Source organism: Salminus brasiliensis, chromosome 3 (genome assembly GCF_030463535.1).
Source record: "Salminus brasiliensis chromosome 3, fSalBra1.hap2, whole genome shotgun sequence".
Classification (NCBI taxonomy): Eukaryota; Metazoa; Chordata; class Actinopteri; order Characiformes; family Bryconidae; genus Salminus; species Salminus brasiliensis.
Window position 1 is genome coordinate 48,150,782 of NC_132880.1, and position 12,395 is coordinate 48,163,176.

A 12,395-nucleotide genomic window follows, 5' to 3' on the forward strand; every position below is an offset into this window, starting at 1 on the left:
GTTTAAATATGGTGCTTTTGTAAATTCTTCCGAATGCACGTAGCTCGCCTGTTTTAATGCGAGGGAGGGAAAACACACACACACACACACACACACACACACTCTCTCTCATTACGTACGGCTTTTTTAGCAACATTGCCGTTGTGCTGTGTCTTAAAAAACTCTTAAAAAGGGCGAAAACGTGCTGCATGTTGTCCTAAAGCTGGCTGGGGGACGCTATTCAGCCAGCAAGAGCAATAGCAGCCAGCCAGCCAGCCAGCAAGCCAGCCAGGCAGGCGGGCAGTCGAGGAGCTGGGTCGCTAGTTCTCCTTCCTCCGCCTCGGCCTGAATAGCTGCCACTACGCCGCTTACGTAGCGTAGCGCCTCATTGGCTGCCTAGAGCGGGCGTCGAAGTTCGCGCGTAAGTGCTGTTGAGAATTCCGAGGCATCGCGTAAGCTGCATAGTTTGTTTGTTTGTTATTCGGGAGCTAACGTTAGCTAATTAACCCGCGTTAGTCGGGATTTATGTGGTTAAACGAGTTGAGTTAAACGTATTTCGAGTGATTTTACGTGCTTTGTGTGTTTTATACACCCACCGCCGCCCCGTGTCCACACATTGTGGAGGATTTGGTGAGCGCGCGCGCTCGGATTTAGGATTTAGCCAGCCTGCCAACGTTGTTTTTGTACCGTACGTTAATTTTGGCAGCTCTTTTAACGCAGCGAGCTAAATAAACACTACCACGTTTTGCAGGGCTCGTTGCAAAGCCGTGCACGCGGTGCATGTGTTGCATGTTTTCATGTCGTGTACTTTAACCGCCCCCTTTTTCCTCCCCTCGCAGATATTTGAAGGAATTCAGGACCGAGCAGTGCCCGCTGTTTCTGCAGCACAAATGCACGCAGCACAGACCCTTTACGTGTTTTCATTGGCATTTCCTAAACCAGCGGAGACGAAGACCGATCAGGAGGCGAGATGGGACGTTCAACTACAGCCCGGACGTGTACTGCACGAAGTACGACGAAACAACAGGCATATGTCCAGATGGAGACGAGTAAGTTGCTGTACGGTGCTTTAATGGGTCCGTTGCATGTGCAGAGCTATGTGCATTCATGCACAGCAGCTAGCTAACTTATTATTAGCTAGTATTATTATTATAAATGCTGGTGCACGTGTCGCACATATGCACACATGCATGCATGCATGCACGCACGACTTTCTAACCCATGTCCAGTGCACGGATAACGTAGCTACTGCCTTCCAGTGTTTCCAGTGCTGGAAGTGTGCTGCAGCAGCAGCAGCAGCAGCAGCAGCAAGGCTGAAGCGTTTGCACGCGTTACTGTTGTTGACTTGCCTATTGTTCTGCGCGAGCGTTAGCACACGCCCCTTCCATGAAGTGAGGAGGAAGCGCACAGCACTGCAGAGCATTCGCCCTGCACGCGCTACGAGCCTAAACCACCGTATCGTGCTGATTTTCCCATTATTTTCTTAAATGCACGTCGATCTGAGCAAAAGCAGTAACGCACGTGCGTCGTGCGTGTCTCTTTCGCTCGAGCCAGCGTCGTCGCACGCTCGTTTCAGGGTTCCACGCAGGTTCTGGTGCGCGCGAGGTCCGAATCGAAACTAATCCTGTTTTTGGAAACGAGAACATGTCAGATCGTGAGGGTCGTTCCCCCAGTTTGGGGGCGAATGGCCGCTGCCTCCTTCACCCCCCACACCCCCCTCCTCCTTTCCTTTTCGTGAAGTAGAGAACACGCCCCCTGTTTCCTGGCCTCTGATTGGCTCCCTTCTGCACGTAGGCATTTCTCATTGGTTCGCGGAGCCGTGTTTACTCATTGGGATGTTTTCAGGGTTTTGTAGTTTTATTAATGTTAGTAAATCAAATTATTTCGCATCAGTTACAGATTAGAGGCACTTTATTGATCCAATAATTATTTAAAATTATTAAAAATATATATTTTTACTGTAGAAGCTCCAGATCTCATCAGATCAGATAAAGCAGCTGAACATAAATCCAGTAAAAAGGAGAAACAAGAGCTTCTGATTCTAAAGAAAGAAAGCAGTGAGATCTTGTCGGTGAGCTAGTCTGAAGAACAGAGCTCGGTCGGTTCCTCCAGGTTTCTCCTGGACGCCCCCCAGTCCAGCCAGCACAGCGTGGAGGATGTGTTCAACTCCATCAGCAGCAGCAGCAGCAGCAGCAGCAGCAGCAGCAGCAGCTCACCTGATTTACCGTCATTAAGCCCTGATTTACCACCAAACCAGGTGTTGATCTGAGGAGAACTCTAAATAACACTAGACTCCATGAGAGAGGAGAACTTTGGTGATGTTCTAATGATGAACACAGTGATGGAGAACCACCACCTCCACTTTCTGTGTGTTTTACTGAGCAGATAAACTCTTACAGGGGACTTTTAATGGTATAAAAAGATGCTAAATTTAAGAAGTAATTTTAGAGAATTTCTATTGGTCCATTCAACAGGAAATGTAAATAAGAACAGCGAGATTTAAATAATATAGAAATAATATAATAAAAAAAATATACAAATGAAATACAAGAAATGACTGCTTACAGGCTCTGTTGTTGGTTTATAAACGTCAAATCAAATCAAATTTTATTTGTCACATACAGTCATACACAGTATAACTTGCAGTGAAATGCTTTTTTGACAGTCTGCCCACATCAAAGCTATAAAATAAAGATCTACATTTAAACTTAACTAAACCTTATCTTAATGAAGTAAAGTGCAAAAATCTGAAAATATAGAAATGTAGAAATATAAGCAAAAAAATAAAAATACAAATATATATACACAGATGAAATAGTGATGTGTAATGTAATGTGATTTAAGGCCCTTTTAAAGCTGACCTGTGTAACTTTTGCAGTCAGGTGTTTTATAGTGTTGCTTTTGCGAGCGCTTGCTGGTGTGAATTTAGTTGTAAACATAATATTTGTAATATTAATAAGTTTTTGCAATAAGAAATGATTGCAGCTACTGTCGACCAGCGATGGCATGCTTGCACTAATATAAAATAAAATAAATCTGAATGAATAGTGTTGTGATTGGATAATGACCACAGAATACTGTAGAATAGTTCATGAGCAATAACTGGGAAGCGGCTGTGCATGCCTCTCAGCCTAGCTGCTCTGGCATGTTCATTCATCCAGTGGAAGCCATCCTGTCGTGACATCACAGCCGTTGCCATAGTAACTGTTGCTACCTGAACGGGATGCAGTTGCTATATTTGAGACGATTATTGGATATTTAGCATGTTCAGTATCAGACTGCGAGCTGCCGGTGTGTGATTTACCCCCTGGGCTCCTTCCGAATGTGACCTGCATCTCAGGTGGCTTCGTCTGAACCCCTCTGCTTTTGGTCTGGGCAGATTGGTGATGGTTCTTACTAGGTTGATGCTTTAGTGTGTGTGTGTGTGTGTGTGTGTGTGTGTGTGTGTGTGTGTGTGTGTGTGTGTGATTTGTATATGTGTGTGAGAGAATTATTTGATATTATTAGGCAATTTTTTGTTTTTTACCTGTTGTGTGTTGAGGTTGGGCTGGATTAGACGTTTCCATCCTTTTAGATGTAACCGTGGATGAGTACAACTGTTGAAGGGATGGTGCCACTCTCAAACCCCTCCACTCTTGGGACTCGTTCCACCAGAACTTGTAGCCATGTTCACATGTTAGTACTATTATTACTGCACGTCTCTTAGTAGACACATCATCAACCGAGCAGTTTAGTGGCTGAGTTTTAGATAATTGTGTAATTTTAAGATCCTGTATTTAAACATTTTTTTATTAATTTAATTAATTAATTTATTTTTATTATTATGTTTTATTTGAAGCATTAAAAGGTCAAAATCTCCTAATTCCATTACTTCTGTAACTTATGTTTTATCCTTAAAGGATGCAGTGAAATTGTCCTGGGCGATGTGGTAAAACGATATTTAAAATAATCACGATATTTACACGAGATTTATTCACGTTGCTCGAAGTTTATCACATTCTAAACACATCAGTAGCGACAGATTCTTAAAAAAAACTACTGTTCAAATACTCTCTTATACTAAATACAATGATTATTATTTAACATCTGCTGAACTTTGTCCAGTTACAGCAGTAACTGTTTGTAGTGAAATCTGCAGTATATTAAGCAATAACAATAGTCTTGATATGCCTAAACCCTATAGGTGTCCCGATACGATCATATTGCCCAGCTCGACTTTCAGAGCAGTAAAACATCATCAGTTATTAGATATTTTTAATGCAGTAGTTACTAAAACTAATTTTTATATATATATATATATATATAAATGTATAATGTGTATATAGTATAATGCATGTCAGTAGCTGCTGTTTCTTTGCAATTTAATGCAAAATTTAATGCAAAAATATAATATAAAGGCCTCCATTAAACTGACATTTTGGCAAATGACTGCTCTACATTTCCTTCCCTGCACAATGATAGTTTAAATGCATAATTAATGACATGTTTTATGTAATTATTTACATAGTTTATGGATAGAAAGCGCTGTGTTTGCTGTGGCACATCAGCCACACGTCGCCAAATTCATAAAAAAAAGGTTTCCGTGCCAGTTTTTGCAGCGTTTCTAACATCGTCAAACTGTTTATCCGCTGAAATTATTATTAATAGTTTTATTGAGGTCCATTTAAAATCTTGTTTCCGTAGAAACATCGGCAATTCGTTTGAAGTTTTAAAACCTTTGTCGTAATTCCCTCTTTGAATGGAAATGTAGCCATTGTTGTTCAGCACGCTGCTGTAAACACCGGCGTTTACGGTCCGCAGTAACTTTTATAGCTCCTCCTGGTCTGTCTTTGTGAAGTGCGGTTCTGTGTGTCCGCCTCTGAAACTCAGAAACCTCCTGCAGGTGTTGTGTTAGGTCTGGCGTTAGCGGATGGTACTGGTAGCTGATCTAGGTGTAACTTTTTTTTTTTTTTTTTTATGTGAAATTATCTGTGGATTACCCAAGCAACCTTTCATAAGCAACGAGAGCTGAGGCTGAGAGCGATGGCCGCAGGAGTATATTACTGGTATATGGCCGCTCTCAGTGTGTAAAACCACACACACACACACACACACACAGCAAGAGAGAGATAAACAGCAAGCTATCGGCTGCTCATGGCCTTCAGCTTTTCTGAGACAGCCTGTTGTGGATTGTTGGGCTTCTTTTTTGTCAGATGTAGACACCTATACCTGTAGTGCAGCACTTAATAGTGGGAGTCTCTAGGCTTCTCCTGATTTACAGTATAATTCAGAGGTTTGATATGTGTGCATATGTATATATGTATGTGTGTATGTATGACATACTACCTGTTTTCCAGTCTGATCTGACTTTGTTTTTGGCCTGGTTGTAGAGTACGGGATTGCACCGTCGGTAAAATACCTTCGATTCGGGACGCTGCTGTATCTCTGCTACTAACTGCGTAACATAGTGTGAAAACCTTGGTTCTCAACCACTAAATACATTTACATTTATGGCATTTAGCTGAGGCTCTTATCCAGAGCGACTTACAAGGTTACTCATATTACAGAGGTGGGTCGGTGTAGTGTTGGGAGGTGTAGCACAGACCGGGAATCGAACCCCAGTCTCCCGCATGGAGCCTAATGGGAGGTAGTGGTGTTATCTGTTGCGCCACACCAACCACATACAAACGCTATATATAAAAACAGAAATAAATAAATAAAAAATATAAAAGTCTGTGTGTATGTATATATATATATATATATATATATATATATATATATATATATATATATATATATATATATATATAAAATTTATTTATATATTTTTATTATTTTGCAATACATATTTTAGGTGTCAGCTCTGCAGCGTTGTAAATGTACTCCAGGTTTGATTAAAGGTTGATTGATCACTTGATCAGTGTTTCCAGTGCTTTTAATGCAGAATATACATATATACACTGTTTATTGTTCAAGTTAGTACACACACACACACATATGTGTGTGTGTGTGTGTGTACTAACCTGTCTAATAATGTAAAGCAGGGCCTGGACTGTTAATCTGTTAAAGTTTTACCTGTAATGTGATCTCTTAATATATTTTCTGGTTGATCAGTTGTAATATCTTGTTCCGTTACTGGGTTTGATTTAATTTTGACTGAGTTAGTTGCTAAATTACCTTATTGGGAGATTATTACAGGAACAGGATACAGCTTTTGCATATCAGCGTCTCATTTGTGGCTTTTGTACGGTCTAAATGCTTACTATGCTAAATATAATGGTCTTTGGGCTGTTGATTTGTTGATTGTGATTTGGTCCCAGTAATGCAATACTTTATTATTGGTAAATCATTACATTTTCAGGTAGATCATTTGTAATACACTGTTTTATGATTTGTTATTATTATTATTAGGTTACGTTAATGTTAGTTAATGTAACCATATTAGGAAATGATTACAGCTATAGATCATTTCAGAAATGTATATTGTGTATAGGTGTCTTATTTCAGGCTTACCAGCTAGGCAAAGTGGTTGCTAACTGAATTAAAACAGTGGTTTCACCAAACTGCATTCTGCATTGATCAAATCTGATTCTCTAAAAGGCATCTGAAGCCCCATAGATAGAAAAAGTGGGTGTTGGGAAATGCTGTGCCAAAAAGCTTTGGCCACCTGTGCAAACTGAGCTGACGTTTGTACTCCGTTGTTCAGCCTTTCCATTCCAAGCATTTTGCAGTAAAGCTGTTTAGCAATTAGAGTCTAATAGTAGAGAATGTGAGCATTTCAGCCAGGTTAGTAACAGATGTGTTTAGATTCTGCGCGGACATCAATAGAGAGGGCAGTAAATTTGTGTTTTGATAGCTGCTCAACAGTGTGTGTGTGCTATGATTTCTGCAATCAGCATTTCCCCTCTGCTCTCTGTGCTAAACCGAAAGCAGCAGCAGCAGCAGCTGAGGAGAGAGAGGAGGGAAGTAGCCTGACTAGATACAGCACCCTTTAGAGCAGAGTAAAACATCTCCTATAGATAAAGCCTGTATTCTATTACTTAGCTTATAGATATAGAAATATACACATTTTCCCCTTCACAGGTTATCCAGATCATCAGAACAGATGAAGCAGCTGAACATAAATCCAGTAAAAAGGAGAAACAAGAGCTTCTCATTCTGAAGAAAGAAAGTAGTGAGATCTTGTCGGTGAGCTAGTCTGAAGAACAGAGCTCGGTCGGTTCCTCCAGGTTTCTCCTGGACCCCCCCTCCCAGTCCAGCCAGCACAGCGTGGAGAATGTGTTCAACTCCATCAGCAGCAGCAGCAGCAGCTAACCTGATTTACCATCATTAAGCCCTGATTTACCATCAAACCAGGTGTTGATCTGAGGAGAACTCTAAATAATACTAGACTCCATGAGAGAGGAGAACTTTGGAGATGTTCTAATGATGAACACAGTGATTGAGACCCACCACAGTTTTCGTACCACAAGTATCGCCAATTGGCACCATGCTGCCTAATGCCAGATGAGGGCTTATAGAGGGGTATAAAGCCCCCCAGCATTGAGGAGCTGTGGAGCAGTAGAAGAACTGTGTTCTCTGGAATGATGGCTGGTGGAGCTCCATCCAGCACTTTTGGAATGAGTTGGGGATGATGAGGTAGGGTGGTGATCATCCAGCGTCCTGAACTCACTAATTCTCACTAGTTCTTGATTGAATTCAGTGACAAATCTTAGTGTAGAGTGTGTAGAGTGTTGTGTCTCCAGACTGACTTCTGTATTTAGTAGAGTCTAAGCTTAGAGGGATCTTTTGGATCATGGTCTATATAAACTAGCTAAGGTATTTTCAGAGGGACCAGTGAAGCTCTTTGGTAAGTTGCTCTGGAGAAGAGCATCTGCTAAATGCCTTCAATGGGAATCCTCACAGCAATGACCGTAGAGACAGTTCCTCCAACAGAAGCAGGATCCACTCTCTTTAAAACCCTTAATTTCAGTACTTGGTGTCCAAAAACTTTTGTCTATGTTGTCCACATGTTTTTCTAGAATATTGTGTCTGTGCAGTTCCTCCAGTTTAGTTTCTGTAGGTCTGCTGTTTGTCAGAAACCTGAAGGAAATTGGTGGAGATGGATTTAATATGGGTTCAATTCACACCGAATGCCCTGCAGTGGTACACCACGTCATGACTTGCTGCTTTTCTTCAGCGTTTCTACAGTAATCCTCTACTTGGGAACCCACTGGCACATTTCATTCACGTGTATATGTGTGTGCTGACTTGTGTATTGTCCTGTTGGCAGATGTTCAACCATAGCCCAGGTGAACTTATGCAGACCATTACATACAAGCCATCTCATCCCTGTGGCATTTCGCACTTCTGTGTCCCAATGGGGCTTAACATCAGCACATGAATGCTGAGACGGCTTGAGAATGGATTCCCCCTCTCAACGACTGGGCAATCCAGTCCCATTAACTACGCATTGGGAATGTGTAGCTGTAGCCTAAATACTAATTAACACCAGATCCTGTTGTTGCGTTTTTGGGGGGTTTATTGGATATAGGCTATTTTACTGAATTTCACGTCACACCTGAGCTGCACTGTGACTCATTTAACACAGTTAATGATTACCCCAATGTTGGCCTTCAGGTTATTGATATTGTGAAAGGTTGCTCTTTGAACAATCCCAGATGTTCCAGATGAGGGATGGCTGGTGAATCATGGCGTTCGTACGATCCTGGAAAATCACTGTGAAGCAAAGTAGTACTTGGATATGCCGCATCTGCCAGTGCTGGTATATAACATTTATAATGAGAAGAATTGTAGATGTTTGTGCAGGTGCTCAGCATCGCCTTAATAAAGTACATCAAATATTCAGCATCACACCTGAACATCTAATCAGTGATGCTAATTTAGTTTTTTGACCGAAAACCTGATGTTTTAATGCATCTCTAGAACCGTGGTTTCCAACGTTGGTCCTGGAGGAGCTGGAGAACCCCCTGCTCTGCAATTTTAGTGTTAATTTGGGGTAATTAGCTTTTGTTAATTTGTTGATTAACTGGTTACGCTCTTAAAAATAAAAGCCTTCTTTGAGTGGTTCCATGGAAGAACCAGTTTGTGGTTCTTTATGGAGCCAAAGACGGTTCTTTTATGGCATTGCTCTTTATGACTTCTTAAAAATATACAATATTATTAAGAGTGTAACTGCATCCAGTATTTTGGGAGAAGGGTAATCCCAAAAAATGTACAATGTACAAGGCAGGAGGTTCTCTAGATCATCTAGGATTAGGGTTGGGACTCTGCTCTAGATCATGCACTATATGGACAAAAGTATTGGGACACCTACTCGTTCATTGCTTCTTTTGAAATCAAGGGTATTAAAAAGAGTTTCTCCAGCTTTTGTTGGAGTAACTGTAATCTCTACTATCCAGAGAAGAAGGCTTTCTACTAGATTTTGGAGGAGGAGCGTTGCTGTGAGGATTTGATTACAGTGACAAGAGTGTTGGGGAGGTCAGGATGGAGCTCCACCACCACCACCACCACCATCACTGTTCCAGAGAACCCAGTTCCACCGCACCATTACGTAAACGGTTCTTAATTCAACCAAAAGTGGTTCTTCTATTCATCACAGACACGTACATGGCAGCAGGTTCTCCGGGTTCTTCAGGAGCATGGTTGGGACCCACTGCACTAGATCAGATGTTTAGTTGTTTGGATGTTTTTGGTGCTTTAATGGATTCCTTTGTTGTTGTTTTTTTTGCTTCTAGCTGCCCTTACCTGCACCGGACCACTGGTGATACTGAGCGCAAGTACCACTTGCGCTACTATAAGACTGGCACCTGCATCCACGAGACCGATGCCCGGGGGCACTGTGTAAAAAATGGGCTCCACTGCGCCTTCGCTCATGGCCCCCATGACCTTCGGCCACCGGTCTACGACATCAGGTGAGTGAGAAGATTACTTGCTCTGTCCAGAACGTTGGAGAACGAGAGGACTGGACTGGGACTGGGCTGTTGGTTGGAACTGTGTATATGGCCAGAACTTGATGTGAGGTGATGCATATCGGGCTACAGGGGTTATGATTCTAATCAGATTTTAGAAACTGTCATTGTATCAACAAACTGAAGTTTTTATCCAATCAGAGGAGCACAACACTGCCATCTAGTGGTCGGGGTTTAAGCACAGCACTAAATGAACCACTGTCCGCCACCAAGCTTTATATCTAAGCTATTAATTATTTAAAATTATACTTCGATACAGATACTGGCACTTACACACAGTAGTAACTAGTTACTAAGTTACTAAGGCCATGCTTTATTTATTCATTTATTTATTTATTTATTATATACATTTTACTTTTTCGTTTGCATTCTTTGTTTAAACAACCAGTAAAAGCCAGTCATAAATATTTATTACCATTAAACAAACATTTACTGGAACTTTTAGCCCTTTTTCTTTCAATGTGGTGGGTTTTGCTTCTAAAAACATTTAGTTTCAGCAGCTTGTTTAAAGGAAACACTGAAGTTTAGCACCTTTTCACACAGAGGCGTGGACCTGAATGTGAAATTGCTGCATAAACACTTTTGGAGGAAAAACTGCTGTTTTCGCTGCTCTGAAATGTGAATTTAAACACCAGTTAAAAGCTGTTTGGTGAAGCTGAGCAAAGACCTGAGCAAAAGGTTTCTGCATTGTGGCTATTTTATAGCTTTTCAGCTCTGAAATGTTTCAAATGTGCGGCTCCTCAACCAGTAAACGCTGTTCTTTCAGGCTTATTAGATCTAATTTGGGATATAAAGAGATATAAAGAAGTGCAGACCTATAAAAAGTGGAATATCAGGATTTAGAGCCTCTATCCAGTATTTACATCAGAGTTGATCCCGGTATCAGCAGATACCTGAAAATCTGGTATCGGTATCAGAAAGGAAGAAGTGGTATTGGTGCATCCCTAATAAATAATCAATGCTGTGTCTGAGAATGGGTACCGTATTGCTAACATCACAATACTTTGATATATTGATATTTTCATGCCACCCTACTGTTGATCAGTAGCAGCAGCAGGAAGAAGCTCAGGTTTGTGTTTGCTTTCACTTTGCGGATTTGAAACGTTGAAATTCCTGTTTCTGTGGCGGGGAGGTGGAGGGGAGGAGGCGGAGGGGAGGGGGGTGTTCTGCTGCTTCTTCTTCCATCATGTGATTTAAATGCTCTGCTGTAGAGCGGACGTGTTCGTTGTCTTGCTGCACCTACTTTGTAAATCCCCCCTAGGCGTGACAAAGGGTTATGCCTCGATCTCGACAAAGCCTGCCATAGGGACAAACCGCAGATTGCAGACGTGACGGTACTTCTCACAACACAGCTCTGATTTAAAAGCTACAAATACGTCACCACTTTCACTAAGCTAGCTGGTGCAGAGAACCCTGGAGAACCTGGAGAACCCCCGCCTGACATATTTTGATTATTGCATAGATGTAAGTAATGTATCTGTCACTGTAGTAGCACAGTAACGCACACGCATACTAGTGAACGAGGGGCAGTGAGCACACACACACACCCAGAGCGGTGGGCAGCCAACTCCTTGCTCAAGGGCCCAACAGTGTCCACTTGCTGAGCCTGGGTATCGAACCCACAACCCTGTCATCAATAGCCCAGAGCTCTAACCGCTGAGCCACCACTGTCCCTGTCGTATGATGATAAAGTATGCTTTTCTAAGCTTATCAGGGCTTCTATAATCAGTGCTGATAAACACTGATCCACTGCCTGTTTAATTACAAACTGTGTAACTAGTCTGACGTAATTGGACAGAGAGCACACATTGATTAAAAATCACTGTTGTAAGAATAGAGAAGTATTTAAGTAGTAGTTTAAGAATCTGTCAATATGGGAATCGTTAAAAAATCTATCACTCACCCCTAGTTTCTCCTCTTACACCACCTTTCACTGCAGGGAAGGGCTGGTTAATGAGCTAATTACAGTCTTAAAATAGGATTCTTTAAGCGATACCAATAAAGGTGTGAGGAAATATCGATATATCAGAGGATTGCAACGTTATGTTGTGCAGTTTTGTGTCGATCCTTAGAAACACAGTATTGATTATTAGTGAATAGTTTAGAGGTAAAGATTGGTGGCGGACGTTGGTTCATTTTTTTGTATTGCCTTTAAAACCTGACCACTAGATGGTAATGTTGTGTTTAGATCCCACTGTTCTGATTGGATAAAAAGTCAATTTATTTTCCTTTTATGCAAATGATATGTATTTTTTTTTTTTTTTTTTTTTTTTTGTTCTCTGACTATTTTTAATATATAAATAAATAAACAAAATATTGCCTTGATTACAGTATTGCAGTGCATTGACTCATAACCCCTGTCTTATGCCTTATATCACCAGGTTTTTTGTCCCATGAAAAGTTTTTTTTTTAAGGTTTAAAAACATCATTGTAAAGGTTCTTCACTTTCTCAGCTCCTTTGTAAAA

General features: G+C 41.2%; 1 protein-coding gene across 3 annotated transcripts in view; it reads left to right on the plus strand.

Moving 5' to 3' along the window:
* unkl (unk like zinc finger) overlaps window positions 1-12,395 on the plus strand; it is a 31,555-nt gene that overhangs the window by 197 nt on the left and 18,963 nt on the right. For all 3 annotated transcript variants that reach the window (XM_072676430.1, XM_072676432.1, XM_072676433.1), the window contains exons 2-3: window positions 819-1,028; window positions 9,696-9,872. In XM_072676430.1, coding sequence (XP_072532531.1) covers window positions 819-1,028; window positions 9,696-9,872 — 387 coding nt within the window. The remainder of the gene's footprint in view (window positions 1-818; window positions 1,029-9,695; window positions 9,873-12,395) is intronic.